General features: G+C 33.6%; 1 protein-coding gene across 1 annotated transcript; it reads left to right on the top strand.

The window, feature by feature from the left end:
- Nucleotides 1-9,683: 9,683 nt before the first annotated feature.
- On the top strand, nt 9,684-10,881 carry LOC116342285 (non-structural maintenance of chromosomes element 1 homolog). The gene is made up of 4 exons (XM_031769800.1): nt 9,684-9,843; nt 9,921-10,098; nt 10,350-10,686; nt 10,762-10,881. Exons 1-4 carry the CDS (start codon nt 9,732-9,734, stop codon nt 10,879-10,881), a joined length of 747 nt encoding a protein of 248 aa, XP_031625660.1. The 5' UTR covers nt 9,684-9,731.
- Nucleotides 10,882-23,824: the final 12,943 nt, after the last annotated feature.

Genomic DNA, 23,824 nt, shown 5'->3' with positions numbered 1-23,824 from the left:
TTTTTTCTTTTTTGCTTGTTTCCCATATGTGTTATTGTTTTCATTTTTGTTTTTTGTTTCAGTTGACACTACACCCATTGTCGAAGCTGTCGAGTATGATCCCGGTGAGGGTACCAGTAGCGGTAGTGTGCGTCGTCGTTCATCGATAGTGGTAACGCGCGTTGATTCCATAGATAGTGATGAAGATGCAGTTAGTTCGGCTGCTTTGTGGTCGCAAGAAGTAATTTTAAGTTAGTTTTTAATTTTATTTTTTAAGTGTCTTTTCTAAATAAATTTTATTCGAATTTTACATCCAAGTTGTTCCTGTCTTTTTATTTTTCATCCTGGTGTTTTGTGTTGTCTCCTCTTTTGTTTTTGTTTACTGGGTTGTATATCGTAGTCCGTTGTGGTGTTGCTTGTGGCTTAATTGTTAAAAAGGAGTGGCACTTTTTCGTCGACTGGTATGGCGATTAGTTTATTTGTGGTTGCATTATTTTGGGGGTTGGGCGTCTCAGATGCTGTAATCTGAGCTGTCATAATTGATATGCCAAGTATTGATAGGGATTACTCGTTTTATTGTGGCTGTTTGTGGGAAAGAATTCAAGCCCGTTGATTTTGAACGTAAAAAAAGTATGTGTGAATCAATCTTATAGACTACAGTGGGTGAATGGTTATTTGTTGAGCTAGGTCATGATACTATAATTTTGTTTGAATTGTTTTTTGTATTGGATGATTTGTTTAACGATTGTTGTGCGCTCTGACTGAGGTGATCAAGCCCAATTAAATACACATTGGAGTAATTGCAAAGACTAATTTATTATTTCATTTGACACGGTATTTATACGCTTAAGCTAGGAAGTTATAATGCTTTTACAAAATAATAATAATAACAAAATACTAACAAACTGATAATAACAAAATTGCAAGTATAACTCATTCGTTAGATTACTAATAAATTAACACGAAATATAAACGGAAATTAGAAGTGCAAAGTAAGCCAAATTTTTTGATTCATTGTTTCGATTTAGGTCGGAACAAGCCTAAAAGTATGCACTTTTGGGCGCCATTACTGTTGAGGTTTCGTTTGTATGAAATCGCTTTCACTGCTGATGTAGAAATGTATCTTTGGATCAAGCGATTCGTTTGCAAAAAGATGTTACGCAAATTCTTGCTCTGGTTTATCATTAAGAAAATGGAGCTCAAATAATATGGACTTTGTAAACGCAATTCCATTGGATCAACGAGAGGGTGCACAAAAAGATGGAGAAGCTTCAATTTCCACTTTGGGTTTAAGATGGTTTAACTTAAAGGATGAATTCGGTTTTAAAATGAATCCATTTAAAGATGTGAAAACGGTAACGAAAAGAATCGTTTTATCCGAAATAACAAAAATGTATGATCCATTGGGTTTATTGGCACCATTTGCAGTTTTATGAAAATATGGATTGGGATAGTCAGATACCAAAAGAAATTGCGGTAGAATGGGAGAGTTACAAAGGGCAAATACTAATTTTGTTGCAGTTTCGTTTGAAACGATGGATCGAATATAAAGATGGAGCTCAGTTTGAATTACACGGGTTTTCAGATGCTTCTGAAATGGCTTTTCTCCACTTTCAAAACAAAGTTTGCCACGATTAGAACTTTGTTTAGCTTTATTAATGGCTGAGTTAATGGATAAGGTGTCGAAAGCATTACCCAGATAACATTGGCTTGGATTAAGGGAGAGCCACGAAGATGGGAAACGTATGTAGGTAATCGCGAGGCAAAAATACAGAAATGGGCGTATGTTAACACAAAAGAAAACCCAGCAGATATCGCATCTAGAGGAATGAATCCAGGGAATTTAATTCATAGTGATTTATGGTGGCATGGACCATTAGGGTTATTATGCAAAAAAAAAACATAACTCTCCATGTGAGTTTTCAACGACCATTGGTTTAAGAAAAATGTCTACGATTAAAAACAAGAAAAGGTGAAAAACAAGTGCATGCATTTAAAAAATAAAAGGAAAAGTGCCTAAAAAATTAAAAGAAAAGTGACGCAATTGTGACAAAATACACAAAGGAATAAAACAAAAACAACAATCAAAGTAAGTATATACAATTAAAAAATATACACAGTGACAAAAGGGGACAAATAGCAAGCAATGAAAAGTGAATAAAATATACAGGAAAATAAAAGAGTCTTACGGGAGTAAGACGAACTTTTCCGCACGGCGGTAGTTGCGTATTTTATTAAGCTAGTTCAAAATAATATTTGTTCGATTTTTCAAGCTTTTCAAGCGGCGTAAAGTTTGAGGACAAAAAATATGTTCAAACCTTGGGATCGAAATATTCTTTAATTTAATAGCAGAAGTACTCGCAAAAGATTTTTCACACTTTTATGATGAACCCATTTGTACGACATTTTAAAGTATTCTATTCAATATTTTCTAACAAAACACTATAAAAAAATATGTCTGACGTTAATTTTACCATAAAAATTATTTTTGAAACACTTTTCATACAAGAGTCACAAAAAATTTGGACTTTTGTATGGGAGCCATGTCTGTATGGTATCGTAAGGACGTCAAACTTTGCACAGGTTATTTTTTCGCCAAAAAATAACATTCGGAGAGTTTGGAGAAATTCCAACGAAAATTAACAGTACCTTCCATACAAAATATTCGTTTTTGTGCCAAATTTTGTATGGGAGGTACCCCTAATTTTGATTGAAATCGCTTCAAACTTTCAGAATGTTTTTTTTTTTGTGTAAAAAATAGTCTGTGCAAAGTTTCACGTCATTAAAGTAGCATAAAAGCATGGCTCCCATACGAAAATTCAATTTTTTGTGATTTTTTGAAGGAAACTGTATCAAAAATTGATTGTATCTCAAAACTAACCTCGGATTCGGTTTTCTCGTGCCGAAAAATCCCCCAATACATATTTTTGAGTGTTTAAGTCTTCATTAAGTATGACTTTTGGACGGAAATAGAACTCTTACTTTTCCGCACACACCTAGTGTGAAAGGGGAAAGTATTGCAATAGGTCAAAATTTACGAAACCTCAAAAACATGTTTTCTGGACGTTTCTGAGGTCAGAGAACCCGAATTTGGCGTTTTTAAACATGGTTTCTGTTAATCTGTACGTCGTACGTTGTACGTCGTACGCAAAATTTGTTAGCAAGATTGCGCTCATCGTAGAAACTTAATTCAAAATCTGACTTAACAGGATGATTGGGGGTCGCGAGGAATAGGAATCATTAGATTTTGAGCGACTTTGGTTGATGGAAAAAAATTTCATGCCTGGATTGATACCTATGAAAAAGAGTCCAATTTTCGTCCAAAAGTCAAGAATATGTATTGGGGGGTGTTTTGGCACGAGAAAACCGAATCCGACGTTAGTTTTGAGATACAAATAATTTTTGATACAGTTTCCTTAAAAAAATCACAAAGAAAATGAATTTTTGTATGTGATCCATGCGTGTATGCTACCTTAATGACGTGAAACTTTGCACAGACTATTTTTTACACAAAAAAATGACATTCTAAAAGTTTGGAGAGATTTTAATCAAAGTTATGGGTACCTCCCATACAAAACTTTCAATTTTCGGCTCAAAAACGAATATTTTGTATGGGAGGTACCCTTAATTTTGGTTGAAATTTCTTCAAACCCTCCGAATGTTATTGTTTTGTGAAAAAAATAACCTGCACAACGTTTCATGCCATTGAGGTAGCATACAGACATGGCTCCCATACAAAAATCCAAATTTTTTGTGACTTTAGTTATGAAAAGTGTTTCAAAAATAATGTTTATGGCAAAATTAACGTCAGACATATTTTTTATAGTGTTTTGTTAGAAAATAAAATGATTTCAAATGTCGTACAAATGAGTTCATCATGATAGTGTCAAAAATCTTTTGCGAGTACTTCTGCTATTAAATTAAAGAATATTTCGATCCCAAGGTTTGAACATATTTTTTGTCCTCAAACTTTACGCCGCTTGAAAAGCTTGAAAAATCGAACAAATATTATTTTGAACTAGCTTAATAAAATACGCAACTACCGCCGTGCGGAAAAGTTCGTCTTACTCCCGTAAGACTCTTTTATTTTCCTGTATATTTTATTCACTTTTCATTGCTTGCTATTTGTCCCCTTTTGTCACTGTGTATATTTTTTAATTGTATATACTTACTTTGAATATTTCGATGCCGAATATATATAGCTTAGTAGAATACGCATCTACCACCGTGCGGAAAAGTTCGTCTTACTCCTGTAAGACTCTTTATTTTTCTTGTTTTTCTATCTCCATTTTTATAATGTGAAACACATCGCCTCACATTCCGTCGTTGAACAGAAGGTTCAATAAAACCACTTTCCGACGTTAATTTATTTACATAGTATAACTCCATACAAAAAAATTTTTATGTAACGTTCTTCAGATTCCGTTTTTGTATTGCCACTTTTATTCCCATGGACACATCTATAAATAAATTTATTCAAATTAGGTTAATTTTCAAATTGAGAAGTATAAAAAAAGTATTAACCTTCAACGCTTGGTACGGGACATCATGGTAATGAAACAATCGCATTCCCACTGTCCCAAAATCATAAGCCTTCATTTGTTCTGCATAGTTATGAATTAATATATAGAATTTATAGATAAATTTTCCAAAATACAAACGGTTCCCTTCACGTTTGTATTTTGGAAAATTTATCTATACATTCTTTTTTTTCTGGCACATGCAAATAGTACTTCATATAGCTGGCCAATTTTCCCAACAATTTTATATTTAACTGGTCGTCGCAAAACTATTGATGGACAGCTTAAATAATTCATTGTTTATATCTTTTTATAGAAAATATTGTTAGAGAATTTCTTAATAAAACTATTTATTGCGTAATGATGTGAAAAATTCCACGATGTGAAAAATATCAGACAAATGTCAAAGTTGCACGTCAAACAACACAATGATAAGAGTTGGAAAAATATAACCAAACATTTGACGATTGAATTTATATTATCAATGGGACAAAATGCCGAATGTAATTGTTTTACTTGTAAGTGATATCGAAATGCCTTTAAGTTGATTTAAACATTAAATTTATCAAACAGTACTACGTCGCCTGATAAGTCCCGGGACTAACACATAGATGGCGCCACTAGAACAAAACCCTTTCTATTTTTGAAAGTGCCATCCTTCATGTTGATAATAATGACGAACTCGCTCTGGATCATTTGCTACTGGGTGTAAGGCGGATAAAATAGCCCATTTGAAGCACATTTCGTCAAGTTGGTTTTGTACGTTAATAATCGCATTTTTATATCGTAGCTTTTTGGGAGTTTGTATATACGATGAACCTTGTAATGGGTTGTATAAGTTAACGTGAACATTCAACTCGATTATGCAGGCGAGCGTAAATCCAGAACCGCGGAATGTAACTTGTTCTACACTTTCCACTATTTTTTGAACGATTTGTTTTCGAAAATGTTTATGTAGGTTTACGTTTAAATCAAGCTTTCGCGTTGGCGTTGAGAGATATATAGTCTCTTTCACCGTTAACTCACTACGATTACCGCCAGTATCATCATCATCGTAAGAATCATTATTTTCATCTGTGTTTACAATTTTTTTTTCGAACTCTGCTACGAATACAGTCATTGATTTCACGTTAATAAAATTTTCAATATCTTTCGTAAGTTCCGAGTGATATATACGAAATGCATCATTTAGAAATATTTCAATATCAATATGTCCGTTGTTTACAATAGATTATGTGTTTATTCGCCTATTAACACTAGGCACATCTTCAATTGTAGTATTGGACGGTTGCGCTTCGACATTTTCCATTTTTACTATTTTTTAGGCAACGCAATATAAAAATTGTTTGTGTATTTGATTGCAAGCGTCACTGAAAATTTATATCAGATCATTTTCAGATTTGATGTGCAGTATTGCGTCACAGTGAGAACTTCCAAAGAAGTGTTTTTTATTTATCCTCATTACAGTGTAATTTTATAACGTTTTTCATCAAAATATACTGAGAATTTGAATCGATCATGGCATGGATCATGGTCATGATTTATTGTCTTTTGGTATGGAACTCTTGCATTCTCATTGATTTCATCAGATCATTGACCGATAATTCCATCAGCTGTTCGACTGCTGAGTCTGCTGGATAATATTTTGAGTACAATTACGATAAATAATAGACTTTCTGTGTGCTCATATTTATTTGGCTAACTTTTGACATTGTATACATTCAGGCGTTTTGAGTGAAAGTTTATGAACAATTGCTATGAATCGACCTAGAGAAAAGTAATTGCTTCACCTTTTTGTTTCCGATTTTAATGTTTTTACTGGAAAATAGTCTATGATTTGGTAATGGAGTCGGGCTTTGGAAAGAGGATAACAGGTGAAAATCAAAGAGTTGAAGCACTGCGAACATTCCGAATGGCTAGATGCTCAATTCATTTTAAAAGAAAACAAATTCTGTGTAATGTACCCAGTTTGTGCTCTTAGTGTTTTCGATTCTATTTGTTGTTGTTGGTTTTTTCTTTGGTATATGGAAATGTTAGAATTTGGGATTGGTTTTCAAATCTTGATCGATAATCGTCGGCAAATTATTTAATTGGCTCAAAATCAATAAATTTTTCGAAGAAAAATTAAAATAATTTACAGCTAAATTTAACCATTAATAGGGAAAAAAATGTTTTCTCAAGTTTTCTGTAAATAAAGATGATGAAAATTTTAATTGAAAACAGAAACCAATCCATTCTCTTAATATTTTTCAAATTATTTCAATTTTTATTTTGGTTGAATGGTTTTGATAAGGTTTTGCGAGATTTATACGGTTTTAAAATACAACCACTACGCTACACAGCTTCAAAGTCGTTTAAAGTTTATTATTTAATTATAATAGTAATTAAGTTGCCATGTATTAAGAGGTGTAATGCGCTCAATAAGCGTAATGCTTTGTTTGCCGAACTTCGTATAGACAGTGCCATCTATATATAGAATGGGATATTATTTCACAAGTTTGAGAATGAGCGCATATGTTATTCCAAAAATTGTTGAAAAATAATTTAATAAATTGTTTAATTTTTTTGTTTTGAAAGTGAAGTTAGCACAATTAGCATTAGATAATTTCTATTTAAAAAAAACATAAATTTATATGCGTTTTAATTTAACTTAAAAAGCCTCGGGTGTAGAGTGTGTAGATCTTGTAGAAATGATTTTGTTAAAATCTCCATACGTAAACTCATAAGTGTGAGTGTGACATTTGACAGATAGATACAAAACGTAATGTTATTGTTCTCTTACATACTTGTCATACACTCGTGCGAATTATTCTGTTCTGTTAAGTTCGTTTATTCCGTTCATTTATTTTATTTATATTCTTAATCTGGCAATCACATCGCAAAATTGCGTAAAAATGGCAGATTCTATTAACAGTTTTATTGATCTTGACACCGGCTGTATAAAATATCCTGATGGAGACTTTACTTTTATATTAAACTTTATTCTGTTTAGTTCGCCAAAAGATAGAGTGAGGGCGTTAGTGTGACAGATTTCATATAAAAAAGCTACTGTATTAGAGATCTTCATGTATTGCCCATGTCGGGCCGAAACTGATTCGCTGCGAGCATTGAATCACACTTTCAATTGTCCACACTGTGGATTCATATTGCACGTCGAATGTTTGGTTTTTGCGATGTGTGGAATGGGCGACATGCGACCGGAATGTGCATGTTCGTGGGTAGCTGATAGGACTTTTTTGAAAAGTACTATCGATCAATTGGTAAACGAGTCGGAGCAATTTTTGAAGTGCCTTGAGGAGGACATCGGTGATGACCGATGCAGAACAACGAAACGATACCGAAAAATTGAATTTCGTAAGCCCGATTTATTGGATTTAATTGCAAAAATTGGCAGAGCTTCGTGCACTTCAGTGGCTTGCTGTAACCCATAATGTATGTTTTTCAAAGAATGTTTCTATTTAATGTTCAAATTTTTATTATTTTTCACCTTTTCACAGCCAATCACATACCTACAATAGATCAACAGCTCAAAAACATTGCAGTGATTCATTCAATTGAATGTCATTTGGATAAAAAACCGAAAAAACAATAACAACAACACTGTTTTTATTTGCATGTACCGAATTTTTACAAATGATCAAATAAATCCGATTGTTTCATGCATTTGCATTATTTAAATTGCGACAGAGCATATACTAAGCATAGATATATATCCTGGATATTTTGTCAGTATCCGATATTCATTGGAGCCAGACTTTGAAATAGAGTAAAAACAATAGATGTTATTGTTATAGTGATTGTAGTAATGTAAATGGTTTTATACTTAGACCTATAACAATCACTTCTATTGTTTTCACTCCATTATAATGTGACATTATTAATTTCTGGCTGCGATAAATATCGGATACTCACAAAATATCCCGGATATATATCTATGCTCAGTATATGCTCTGAATTGCGGTGTCATCATTTTGTGTTATAGTTTTCAACTGGTTGCTTGGCTTCCTTGTCAACCTGATTGTTATTACTTGCAGTAACCTTATCTGAAAAGAAAAACATTTGGAATTGAACCTAAATAACATATAGCAAAAAAAAATCATTCTCACTGAAGTGTTGCTTCTTGAACTGTTCGATTTTTTCACGTTCTTCAGCTATTCTTTTGCGAGCTGGAGCTAGCATTATATTCATTTGCTCTTCCGTTAGGACATTTCCCTCGCCTTTGAACAGCTCATTTGTCAATGCGACTTGGGCCGCAAAATTTTCGCGGCACTTTCGGGATTGCTCCATTTGCCATGCGATCCATCCTTTAGCCCCATATTTGTATGGATTTTGTGAAGCCATAATTTGTTCATATTCCGAATGATTCGCCATCAATTTGGATTCAATCAATTTTTTTTTCGTCCATTTCGAACTATAAACAACAGAAGGAAAACATTACAATATAACAAAATAATTTTGCTAATTTATATTAATTTCCGTACACTTATGCCGTTTGTTTTCAGATGCTTGAACCTTTTTTAAAGCTTAATTTTTCGATCAAATGATTGAATAGATTCGAAATAATAAATATGTTCCTATCAAAACAAAGAAACCTTTTTGACAATATGATCACAAACAAACGTCAATAAATTCAGAGCATAGGAACGAATCGGGCAATTTGGAAGTACCAGCGCCACGATTAGTAATAAACAAAACATCAACAGTATTTCAATTCTATTTTCCTACGTACAAAGAAAGTAAATTGCCAGCATAATTTCCATTGAAAATCCGTATTCTCTGTGGAATGCATAAAATGTCAGCATATTATTTAATTTGTGTACAATGCAATTGGTTCATTGAATTTTATATTTCATTCACAAGACGAAAAACGAAACGCACACATAACCTTAGCCCGAACGTATCCCAAATTGATTGAGTCGATTAGCCCAACTGTCAAAACTCAACGAATGTATTCACTGCATATATTGACGCTGTTTCATTGTATGTGAATTGGTTTCAAAAATATCGTTAAATCATATTTGTGTATGCAACCGAAAATTGGTGTAGTGCATATTTGTGAATCGCATGGATGACACAAGGACCCTTGCGTCAGCCTTGCGTCAACCATGCGGTTGACGCAAGAGTTGCTGACGAATCCCCATTTTCCTACTACTTCGGTCATCATTTTCCTCTTGAAATCGGCGAAAAATTACCATTTTTCTTCAGATTATTTTTGCAGTTGGACACAATATCATGGTCGATAATTTTACAGTGGGTCATCAAGCCTTTTTGCAGGCCTGTGCCCGATTCAGTGTGATGACTCCAAATCAGTATTTGGATATCATGAAAGCGGTAAAAACTAAATGTACGTCGACCGAAAGGGAACACAAATATTTTCCTATAACATTTTAACGATTTGCTTTTTTTCTCTAAAAAAAATAGATTTCAACGATGAAAATGCGGCAAATGATGAGGATGCGGCCGTTCGAAAAATGGTCGACGAAATCAATGCCAAATTGATTGAACGTGAAATTGATCAACGGCTAAATTTTGTACACTATGAATGGGATGACGTATGCGTGGAGTTTTTGATCTTTTGTAACACATTCGCAACAATTGGGTAAGTTTCAATGTGACGACACAGTCTGGCACCACAAATTTCAAGTAACCGACGATAAGACATAGACATAACTCAAATATCAACTGTATTTTTTTTCGTTCTTAAAATGCCGGGTATTTCATATGTTTCAAGATATGTGAAAAGCATTCCGTGGAATTTTCTTTGTCGAACTGTGTTGTTCAGAGCGTTAAATATTTTGTACTTTGTTTACATTTTTGTGCTTTTATATATAAACAAATATTTTACTTCAGTCCATCACCAATCGCCAGTGAAGTCGAGTGCAATTTCATGAAGAGTATCATGGAAAAAATTTTGATGAGCGATACACATTCCATCACAATAATGTCGGCAATTCAATTGTGTTCGACATCATCGCAAGCCACTCAGTCACAGGCAACATCGAAAAAAATCACCAAACAACGGGCCGAAGAATTGTTGGACGAATGGGAGAATATCGGCTATTTCATGGCAACCGGCGATATAATCACATTGGGCCCAAGGGCTATTGGTGAATTTCGTGATACATATCGAACGAAATTTGGTGATTTTATACAATGCTGTTTTCTTTGCAATGGACTTGTGCTTCAGGTATAAAAATAAAGAATGCCATTTAAAATATATGCCTTTAGATCAAATAATTTTCCGTGTCGTTTCATTTTACAGCCGAAATTCTGTCCGAATGACCAATGCGATGCAGTGCTGGACAAGAAATGTTTCAACAATTATGTGGCAAAAAAGAAAAAGTGCCCAGCTTGTAAAACCGATTGGAAAGAAGATGCATAGCACTCATTCTCCCACATCACCACAATAATCATTCACATTTCATAAACAAAAAAATATACCAAAATAACATTAAATTTAAGAAAAATTACATTGTTTAACTATTACAAGTCAGATCTGATAAACACAGTGGCCGGCGTATATTTCAAACAAAAATGTCGGAAAAAATAAAAACAAACTAAACTAAATATCCTCAAATGGATGTTTTTTTTTCTAAATAGAGAACATGAATGGTTCTTAGCTTCACCGAATGGAGGTCGATTGATTGTTGTTAAGATTTACTGTGTGATCCACCACAAATAGGTATCAATGTGACCCAAATATCGGAAATATTACTTCAAGTTCACAATTCAATTCTAATGATTTTTGTCGATTCGAAAAATTTCTTGAATAATTATTTATTTTTTTATTTTATTATAAAATTTCGAATAAGTGAACTCTTATTCTATTACGGTTCACCGAATTTTTTTTATTTTATGACTTCTATAGTTTCGAGAGTAATATTGTGGTCTTAACCCTCTGCTTGGAGCAATAGGAAAACACACCAATTCATCGATACTCTGAAAATGTATATGAAATGTAAAAAAAATTAATATATTTTTATATAAAAGAGTTCTACTTATATTACATGTTTCCATTTACGAATTGGAATGGTATCCAATAATTTTGAAAACTTTGTTTTCTCTTCCGTCGTTGGGTACTTCTTTAAACTTTCTCCAATCCTTTCAACCTGAAAATGAATTACAGACAAATAGAAAAATATTTTAAATCAACCAAAGTGAATGGAATGGAAGCGAGTGAATGTGTGCCTATGGAAATACCCACCACGCTAGCGTATATTTTGAATTGTGGTATATCATTTTTCTGTTCTTCAATTAGTTCTGCTGCCTCTTCAAAGTGGCCACAATCGGCTAGTGCAATCAGCCGAATAAACACTGGTGTAAAATGTGATTGTTTTGTGGATTCTAAAATCTCTAACGCAGATTTTGGCTGACCCAGATTTATGGCCAACAAACCCAAAAATGATCCACTTTGGAAAAATTGTGTATCTTTGTTCAATTTATTCCATAATTGCAGGCCATATTTTAAATGCACTTCAGTATTCTGTAATCAATGAAATTATTTCTCGTTTCTCGTTATTTATCTTTCTTTGAAATCTTACCAACTTATAAGATGCAGCAAACGCAAGACAGTTCATTTGAGCGGATGATTTTTTGTACTTTTTTTCTTGTTTTTCTATCTCCATTTTTATAATGTGAAACACATCGCCTCACATTCCGTCGTTGAACAGAAGGTTCAATAAAACCACTTTCGACGTTAATTTATTAAACATCAATGGTATTTGTTTATCGTTGAAGATCTGTGTCCATGGGAATAAAAGTGGCAATACAAAAACGGAATCTGAAGAACGTTACATAATTTTTTTTTTACATAGTATAACTCCATACAATTTTTTTTTTATGTAACGTTCTTCAGATTCCGTTTTTGTATTGCCACTTTTATTCCCATGGACACATCTATAAATAAATTTATTCAAATTGATAAAAGTTTACCTTTTGAGCTGGACTGAAAATATACTGTGAATAAGAATGGGAGAGAGAGTAAATAAAAACAAGACTGTTTATGCTAAGTGCAAAGAAACGACTGCTTTCTTTAATGTGCGTTCTTTCTTTTATATGCGAGCTTGCTTGTAACTTGATACATTGAGTGTTTGTATTATTTCATATTTCAACACAAATTAGGTTAATTTTCAAATTGAGAAGTATAAAAAAAGTATTAACCTTCAACGCTTGATACGGGACATCATGGTAATGAAACAATCGCATTCCCACCGTCCCAAAATCATAAGCCTTCATTTGTTCTGCATAGTTATGAATTAATATATAGAATGTATAGATAAATCAAATAAAAAACCTCTATCAAGGTGAAGAACGAGTGACGAAACCAAAATTTGAAACACAACATTTCTGATATCAATTTTGTGACGAAAATAGTTGATAGATATATTTTCTGTGAACTGTGGATATAAACTTAATATACATTTGTATATTCAAAACGTTGCAGAAACTTTCTCCTTTTTACTTTGAGTTCATACTGACGCAATGAAGCAACGTTCCGAATATACAAATGTATATTAAGTTTATATTCACAGTTCACAGAAAATATATCTACCAACTATTTTCGTCACAAAATTGATATCAGAAATTTTGTGTTTCAAATTTTGGTTTCGTCACTCGTTCTTCACCTCGATAGAGGTTTTTTATTTGATAGTTTTGTAAGCGCTATTTTCAATGTTAAAGATTCAAAAAACATGAATTTGAATCTTTTTCAAATACAATAAAAATATGGATTTTTAGGTTATTTTTGGATCAAAATCATTTAAATTGTGGTTCATAATGTGGAAAAGTGGTTTTTTCTGTGGTGTGAGATACTTTTTTTTTTTTTATCTTCGACTTGGGGCTTAAATTGATGAAATTTTCAAGAGAACATATGCAGTCTTTTTCGAAAAAATGCCCGTTTTTGGTTTTTGGGCAATTTGGCTACCCCCACATGAAATTTTTAAGTCGCAATTGACACCACTCGAGAGCTTACTTTAAGACCTTTCCAACGGATATGCATAAGTCCTGGTTTGTCAAGTCTAGGTCCCACAGCGACCTATGAAATAATGGCCATTTTTGCATGACCTTTTGCATAGTTTGCCATTTATACTAACATTTTTGTAGATTTCTTTTAATTTCATTTGTGACTAACCGCATGCACCTCTTCCGACGATAGTCCACCTTCTGGCCAGGTGGGAGGGGACATAAAATTCGGTATTTTATCGATCTTATGCGAGGAAACTATCAAACATGTAGTTATTTGTTGTTAAGATTTCATATTTCATACACTCACAGAAAAAGTGGAGGTGGTTTTTCCGCAAATTATTGTAGCAACAGCAGAGCTGCAATAAAAATGTGTTTCTTGTAGCTTATTTTGACAGCTACGTACAAGTGTGTGTGTTTTGACATTTTACATTATTTGTAGCATCTGTATAAACTAAAAAACCAATGTGATGTTGACCGTGAATATCGATGATGTAGATTCATTAAATCGTATTAATTGCCCAAATAAAATTAATTCGGTGAATGTTATAAATCGGTTCAAGGGCAATTTCGGTTTTGTCTGTGTCAATGTACAAGGATTACTTGATGCATGTCACTTTGACAAACTGAAGGTGCTTTTGAACGGAAATTCTAATGTTAATCTGATCGCGATCACTGAAACCTGGCTACGCTCCAGCAATACAAACAAATCCATTGATATTCGCTCTGATCGCAAATCCAAATCTGGTGATAGAAATAAGGGTGGCGGCGTTGCGATTTATGTTTTGAAAAATCTCAAAACGAAGGTAGTTCTAAATTCGTCTAAGGATAATGCCCAAATCGAAAATGTTGAATTTCTTTTCGTTGAAATTTTTACCCGTTCTGCAAAAATTATTTTTGGCATTGTTTACCGTGCTCCACGATGCAATGCTGAAAATACGCGTAAATTATTTGAGCTAATAAGCGCTACTTTTGCTCACGAACAGAACGTGATTATTAGTGGTGACTTCAATATTAATATTTTAAATAACACAAATCTAGGTGCCGTTTTAAACTCAAATTTTGCTCTAAATTTCAATCTGATTAATGATATTTGCCCCACACACTGGTGGCCGGGAAAAATACCATCAAAAATAGATTTAATTTTTACAAATAACACCGCGCGCGTTAAGTTCTTCGGGCATTTTCCATCGGGTATTTCTTTTCATGACTTGTTATTGTGCTCATACAATATTAAGACTGAAAAAATCGATAAAAATATTGTCATCAGTGGTAGAAAATTCAATGATATCGATGTTGCCGAATTGACCGACCAAATTGAACTGTTGAATTGGAATTTTAACCATCATCTGAATGTTGATGATATGGTCTCAACACTGAATGACAATATAATAAGTCTCCTTAATCGCTTTGCTCCACTCAAATCGCGTCGCGTTCGACATGCACCCAAAAACTGGTTTAATAATGATATTAAACAGGCTTTGGAAGAAAGAAAAGCTGCATATGATAATTGTAAGAGACACAATGCACGTGATGTAGCTACTCATGAACAGTTACATGACGTTTATATGGCTAAAGCCAAGAAGGTCGGTTCCTTCACGGAACGAAGAAAATAAAAACGCAGAAACACTAAAATGCAGAAAAATAAACGCAGAAAAAATAACACAGAAAAAAAATCACAGAAGAAAAAACGCAGAAAAAATAAACGCAGAAAACAAAAACGCAGAAAAATAAACGCAGAAAACCAAAAATGCAGCACAATAAACGCAGAAAAACAAAAATGCAGAAAAAACGCAGAAAAATGTAAAATAGATAGATAAACCGTGATGGTTGACCTCAATAGCAGTGTTAAATGTTGTTACACTGAGATGAACATGTCAGTCGAGATCTCTTTTTAAATTCCTAAGATTTTTAAGACAAAAATATTTTTGTTAAGTTTATCAAAAAAAGAAACCTCTGTCGAGTTGAAGAACGAATGACGGAAACAAAATTTGAAACACAAAAATTCTGATATCAATTTGGTGATGATTAAATCTGTGGTTTTCTTATGGCTTCTTTTGTTTTCGTCTTTCGTTCTTCAGATTTTTTTTCTGTGTTATTTTTTCTGCGTTTATTTTTCTGCGTTTTAGTGTTTCTGCGTTTTTACTTTCTTCGTTCCGTGAAGCTACCAGAAGGTCAAGTCTCTGATTAACAATAGTAAAAAGAAGTCAACAGTTAAGAGTTTCAGTGAAGCCAATTCGATTCGTTCGAAATGGAGCGTAATCGAGTCTCTTGGCTGTTGCAAAACTAGCAGGGATGACAGTAATGAAACTGAAATCCTCAATAACTTTAATCTGGATGACATTAATAATTTCTTTGCTTCAATTCATTCCTCCCAAGGGGCTGATCTTGACTATTTGTCACTTCCTGTCAATATAAATTCAAATTTCTCTTTTCATGAAATAACTGTTGATCAACTTCTGTTTTTTTTAAATCAAATAAATAGTAACGCTATTGGTGACGATGGCATACCTCTTAAATTTCTCACCATAATTTTTCCTACTATTGCTCCATTTATTGTTAACATTTTTAATTTTTGCATTACGCACAGCGTTTATCCAGCTGATTGGAATAAAGTAATTATTAAACCTCTTAATAAAGTACCAAGTCCCCAGTCCATTTGACTATTCAACTGGCTATTTAGAATCAAACGCCATTCTTCACGAACGGCAATCTGGTTTCCGAAAAAACCATAGTTGTACCACCTCACTATTGAACATATCAGAGAGTATCAGATCTTCGTTAAATCGTAAAAAAGTAGTAATTTTTGTCTCACTCGATATAAAAAGCGCGTTTCCATCAGTTCCTCATGATGCTCTTCTAAAAGTTTGTGAATCATACGGTTTTTCTAACAACGCGGTTAAATTAATTAAAGCAATTTATAGCAATATTAAACAAAAAGTTAAAGTCGGTGATCATGAGTCGCAGTTTGTTTCAATTAATAATGGAATTCTTCAAGGTAGTAACTTTGGCCAAACTTTCTTTTCCCTATATTTTAATGATACTCTCAATATGCTTGAAAATATGACTGGCCATTTGTTCGCGGATGATTGTCAAGCACATCTCGAAGTCGATTTTAATCAAATTAATAGCGGTATAGATAAAGTAAACTCAGATCTTAATAAGTTAAATGACTTTATTAAACGTGGCGGCATGAAATTAAACGGTTCTAAATCTAAAGTAATGATTATCGGTTCCAAATATCACACGAGTCGGTTGAATTTCGATATGATCAATGAGGTGAAAATAGGTGATGAAAAACTTGAATTCTGTAAGTCAATAAAAAACCTTGGGGTTATATTTGACGAAAATTTTACTTTTCAAGAACATGACAAGTGTAAATTGCAAAAAGTATATGGTGTATTAAATCGTATACGTCACACTAAGCATTTTATACCCAATTATATCAAGCGTGATATGGCTGCAGCGCTAATAGATCCTATAATGGACTATGCAAATGTTGTAACCTCATAGCACTCAAAATCAGGTTCACCGCGATCTTGTTGCTGACAATGACAAAATCAGGTACATTTTCGGACTAAAACGTAATGATCATATTACGGAATATCGTGAGCGTCTGAATGGATTGACCCCTGAGAGTAGAGTTAAACTGCAATCAGCAGTCTTGATATTCAAGCAGTTGTCAAATTGTTCACCTGAGTACTTGAATCACATGTTCATTCGAAATGGTGAATCGTCACACTATCCTGATAATCTTCGTGTAAATATTAATCCGCGTACCGCATTTGACACTCGTGCTTTTCGTTTTTCAGCAATTAAATTTTGGAATAGTATACCCATTAACATCAGGAACTCGGAATCACTTTGTTCTTTTAAATCAAATTTAAAACAAATACTACGCGCCGCTCAATAAATTTTATTTTTCTGTTATTGTAATTATAATTTTATCGTCAATACTCGGACGTTTGATCTGAAATTTCCTCACCAATTAGTCATAAGTTCATTTATATTATTATTTTATTATTTTTATTTTTTATTATTTCCGTTTTATTTATTTTTTTTTTTTTTCATTTTATATTATTTATGTATTTTATTTATTTACTTATTTTATTTATTTTATTTATTTTATTTATTTATTTATTTCATTTATTTATCTATTTCATTTATTTGGTTTGCTTATTTTTATTTTATTATATTTTTTTGCTATGCTATTTGCCATTCTGTTTCAATGATGTTAACGTAATTTAGTTCTAAGTATTAATCATTGTATTTTCCCCTGATTCTCCTGAGTCAGGCCGGTTTTGCCATGGTTTTCCAGACCCAATTCAGGTATATAAAGCTTCTCTTTTATACCATCCCTCCCCTGACTGTATTCTGTTTGCAAAAGACGCACCATGGGCGGAATTTACGCCGTATTGGGTCTCTGACCAGCATGTCCCCAGCTTGCTGGGAACACGTATTGGCGTAAATGTAGGCTTCGTAATACGTAGGCGACTATTTAAGTTTCTTCAATATGTATGTTTTAGTATTGCCCCATGCAAACCATTGTCATATTCGTTAAGTTTAACATTTTGTAGCATAAACGTTCTCAGAACGTTTTGTCATTCGATCATTATTTGTATTGTTTACCGTAACATGTAAATTGTGTCTCAGCCAAAAAATGAATTTTACTCGTGAAAATTTTCGAGCGATTATTTTTTCCACTTTCGATTGGGTGTATCACAACAACATTGTTTTGATCAACTTCATTTGGCCTTTGGCGATGAAGTACCAAGTCTTCGGACAATTTATAATTGGTACAACGAATTCAAGCGCGGTCGCCTATCGCTCATCGACGAGTTCCGCGAAGGTCGTCCAAAATCAGTTGTTGTACCAGAAAACATCGATGCTGTCAGAAATATGATAATGGAAGATCGTCATGTAACATATAACGAGATTGAGGCATCCCTGGGCATTATTGCGACCAGCGTATTTAAGATTTTACATGAACATTTAGCTGTCAGAAAGATTTGCTCTCGTTGGATACCACATAATTTGACAATCGCTCAAAAAAAGGCTCGTGTCGATTGGTGTAAACAAATGCTCAAGAAATTCAATCGTGGTGTTTCAAAATCCGTGTATTTTATCGTCACTGGTGGCGAATCATGGATCTACGCGTATGAGCCCGAAACTAAACAGCAGTCGACTGTATGGGTCTTTCAAAGTGAAGATAACCCAACAAAAGTTGTTCGAGCTCGAAGTGTTGCGAAGCAAATGGTCGCCTGTTTTTTCGCGATAAGTGGTCATGTGGCAACAGTTCCACTAGAGGCTCGTAAGACCGTCAATTCTGATTGGTACACCACCATTTGTTTGCCCGAAGTGTTTGATGAAATAAGAAAAAAAACCGCCGTCGCAAAATAATTCTTCATCATGATAATGCGAGCTCTCACACATCTCATCAAACAGTCGATTATTTGACCGGTCAAAAGATCGATTTAATGGGTCATCCGCCGTACAGTCCTGATTTGGCACCCAACGATTTCTTTTTATTCCCGAGCGTGAAGAATAAACGATTTTCATCGCCCGAAGAAGCAGTTGATGCATTCAAAACACACGTTTTGGAGATATCACTTTCGGAGTGGCATGAATGCTATGACAAATGGTTCGAGCGAATGCAAAAGTGTATTGATCATCATGGCGAATATTTTGAAAAACAATAAAACCATTTTCGATGAAACCCCATTGTCTTATATATGTTTTTGAAAAAACTTAAATAGTGACCCTCGTAAATAAATAAATAAATAAATACAACATTTTAATATTTATTTTTTAAATAATTTTAGAAATGTCATTTTGACAATTTAAATTCGTGATTTCAGAGATGAATGTATATAATCTTAGGATTTAAAGAATTTGATTCCAGAATCCGAGTTTAGTTTTCGGACATCAACGTCAGTGATGTTCCCAAACATCAAATGTAGATGGTGTGTTGAAATCGCTATCGTACACTTGCACTGGCAAACACTAATACAATACAAATTGCAATACATTTAAAATATATTCATTCATTGAGGTTATGTACAAATCAGAATTACTTTATTAGTCACATACAACTTGATGTTTATGAACACCAAATGAGATGTACAGCGTATTTCAAAATTTACGTATAATATAAGTAATATATTTTACTTGTATTGCAGTTTGTATGTATTAGTTTGAAGTGTATTTAAATGTGTATTAGTCAGTGCAAGTGTAGATAAGTCTGCGATAGCGATTTTAACACACCATCTACATTTGATGTTTAGGAACATCACTGACGTAGATGTCTGAAAACTAAACTCGGATTCTGGAATCAAATTCTTTAAATCCTAAGATTATATACAATTATATATAATTATACATTCATCTCTGAAATTAAGATTTAAAAATGTCAAAGCGACATCACTATTAATTTAAAAAAGTAATGAATATCAAATTTTTTTCGTATATTTACAAGTTAAAAAATCCTGCCATTTAGTTCGGTAAGCTAATGATTATCTTGATTCCAGAATCTCGGCTTGTTTTTGTGCAGAGCAATTGTGTCGAATTTGGTTGAAAATTTCGGTGGAAAATAATTCTTCACACTTTTTTCATCTCTGAAATCACGAATTTAAATTGTCAAAATGACATTTCTAAAATTATTTAAAAAATAAATATTAAAATGTTGTATCAACATCACATTGGTTTTTTAGTTTATACAGATGCTTCAAATAATGTAAAATGTCAAAACACACACACTTGTACGTAGCTGTCAAAATAAGCTACAAGAAACACATTTTTATTGCAGCTCTGCTGTTGCTACAATAATTTGCGGAAAAACCGCCTCCACTTTTTCTGTGAGTAGGTACGCCTAGTAACGATATTGTTGGTCACAGCGGTCTTCAGAAACAACGTAAGATGCCAAAGAATCTTCACTTCAACATACTCATCGAGTCATCTGATGATGATGATGATGATAAAGAAAATGTCCGTAAATTCTTACTTCCAGACATGGAAACCATACCGACACCAACATGCCGCCGAGAATTAAAATTCTCTGCTGCTAAAAGTTCATCAATATCTCAATCGAGTCGACCAAAGCGTAAAGAGGCACCTACTGATCTAAAAAAAAGGCAGCCTGAAAGCGAAAATATGCCGCGACAATAAATAAAATATGTATCGAACATTTAAATAAACATCTACGTTAACATAAGCTACGTCTTTTTTTAAACCCAAGGCTATATATATACTTACTTATGTATTTTTTTAAATTTGTAATTTTACTCCAAATCTTTGAAGTAATTTTGAAACTATTTCAAAAATGAAAAAAATTGGTCGTCAGTACCTCGAAAAAAATAGAACAGACTTTATGCCAACATTTGAGCATATAGCAATGACATATCGGCAGTTTTCTGGATACTTTTATAACTTATGATGAGCCGGATGCCAAACCTTTATCCGTTTCGGAAGTGACGAGATTGAACGAGATATGAGAAACATATAATTAAGTTTAATGTTGATGTAAAAACATTTTGGAATAGTAATGCGAATATTTATCCAAATTTGTTTAAATTATTCGCAAAATTGTCATGTATTCCAGCCACAAGTGCTAGCTCTGAAAGAAATTTCAGTACGACTGGAAATATTATCACCGACAAGCGGTCTATGTTGAAATCAGAAAATGTAAACAATTTAATACTCGCAAGAAATAGTTCCATATTGTCCAATTAAAGCTTGATAAATTAAGATCGTCGCAGATTTGTTTTAATCTTAATTTAAATATTTAAGGGAGAGGAGCTCAAGATGACCACCTATCTTACCAAGATATCTAGGGCCGAAATGACAAAATATTTTTTAGACATTTATATAACAAATGAAAGAGCACTAAAAAAAGTAACTTTCGGCCAAAGTAACCATAATCATATTTTCAACGGTTGACAAAATTTTGGCCGGTTCAAAAAATTTCGAAAATTTACAATTTTTTGGAATGGAGCCCAAGATGCCCACCTATTAAACAACCAATAAACATGTTCCAGGGGTCAAGTAAAAACACAATGTGAGATACTTTTATTCAATACTCAATCATTTTATTTTAATTTGCCATGAAAATAACTTCGAAATTCGGAAAAAATTGAACTGTTAACATTGAAATGAAAAAAAAATCAATAAAAAATCGATTTCACAATGAATCATCGGAGTCACAGTTGGGCCAAGTGTACCAAGAGTTGCGCATTTTGTGCACCTCTCTCTTGCAGGTATCGCAGACAACAGAATTCAAACTGGTGAGTTTTTCAGGCATGTTCTTCATGCGGAATGATGCAAAAGTCCATTATCTTTGTCCTAAACTTTCTTCTTGTACGGCTAGCTTTGTCTGTCGCTAAAATTTTCGAGCTGGTTCAATCGGCGGTGATTGTTTCTGATTGTCTTTTTTCTTCTTCGTCGTCTTTTTGGGCGTATTTTTCGCCTTTTTGGCCATTGTCTCTTCACGTCGACGTTTTCTTGCCTTTAATTCCGCAATGTTTTCTGGTGATGTTAGCACCGTACTTTTCATAGGCGGCCGACCTATGTTGCTTCGTTTTTTGGGTATGGCATTTCGGTGCAACGGTCCGACAGTTGACAATATATCGGACACACTAGACGACGCTACTGAACCAGACGTTGATGGTGCCACTGATGACACTTCTTCCGTCCGACTAACCGCCAAGTCATTCGCCGTAGAAACAAAAATGATTCGCTGATCTTCTGCATCGACATTTTCGACAACCTCGGCCTCTCCATCGATCTCGGCCGAAACAAAGGGACTATCCGGAAAAATCAATCGATCCGGGCAAACACCGGTTTTTTCAAAACCCAATTTGATCGTCGCCGACAACAAAACTTGATCAAGAGCCGATTTAACAACACCGACAATGTGACGAGCTTCAAAAAGGGCATTCACGTTATTGCGATGCCATGCTGCCACTAATGATTTGTAGACACTTTTCACCGATGATAACACGCTAATGTCTAACGGCTGCAACCGATATGAGCAATGGGGTGGAAAACTTATCATAATCACACTATTTTCAGCGGCCAAATCAATTGCTAAATTTAATGGCTTTAACAGCTTGTGCCAAATGCATATAGTTGAAAGCAGTATGTTCTGATTTTCGTTTGTATGGAGCCATTCTATCGGAAAAATCCATCAAAAAATCATTTAAAGTCAATATAAATCACAAAAATCATCATAAAAATTGAATAAATATTGCATGTAACACATTTCTACAAAAATTAATAGGTGGTCATCTTGGGCTCCCAAAAGTGTCATCTTAACCTCAACGCGCCCTTTTTTGGCATTATGGAAAAAACATGAGAACATGCAATATCATCCAAATCGGTTTGGATTTTGATTATACGATACACAAACATAATTATTGCGATATTTACCTTTTTGAAATCACTGTTATGATCACTTCACTTTTTTTATATAAAGAATTTCAAAAAACTTTGAGTATGGTAATTTTGACGAATCCTAAATATCAGACACACAAATGTGACTTTTTTCTTGAAATGCTTGTCAAAAACTGCGTCTATATAAACTACATCTACGACAGAGAGTGCACGGTGTTGGCACTTCATCTGTCAAAAAAAGTCTCTAGTGGTCATCTTGAGCTCCTCTCCCTTACAAATTGTGGATAAAATGACTGCAACAAGAAAAATCAGAGAAAGAATTCAGTTTTATTGTTTTAATTTCTTTCAATAATTATGTATGAGGTAGTATCGTAGTAATTCAAATTTATGAGAAAAAAGAAGAAAAATAAATGAAAAATATTCACAATAGACTAAATTCAACGCCATATTGTGAATTGATGAGCAGGGACTATCGCGGCATATTTATAGTAAGATATTTATTTATAATACTTAGAAATAAGTCTTATTTCGTTGCGTGCACGCTACAATGCAAACGCACGACTCTGCTTGTACATACACAGAGACGAAGAGCGCAAAGGCTACTCTGTGTTCTCTGTGTATAAACAGAATCTGTTTGAAGATAAAGACGACTTGAACTGACAAATATTCTTTCTAAATAGAGTGTAAACATAAAAATATCCGGGAGCTCATGCAAATAAAAAAAAACAGATTGTTATTAAAATTCATTAATTCAAACAACTTTGTCCATCATTTCCAAAGTCTAAGTGACTATAAACGATTTCGATTTTTTTGTTTTTTGATTTAGTTCGTTAGAAAAGCAGAACGTAACCGAGAACCGAACGAAATATATAATCGATTAATATGAAGCGTACAAGTAAAGCGATGTCTAACACTAGCAATGGAATTATGACGCGATCGAAAAGGCGACAAATAGAAATAGAATTGAATGTAGTTGA

Source organism: Contarinia nasturtii, unplaced genomic scaffold (assembly GCF_009176525.2).
Source record: "Contarinia nasturtii isolate CC-2019 unplaced genomic scaffold, AAFC_CNas_1.1 Cnas_scaffold_863, whole genome shotgun sequence".
NCBI lineage: Eukaryota > Metazoa > Arthropoda > Insecta > Diptera > Cecidomyiidae > Contarinia > Contarinia nasturtii.
Note: the sequence above shows the minus strand (reverse complement) of the source record. Positions and strands in the feature narration are given on the sequence as shown.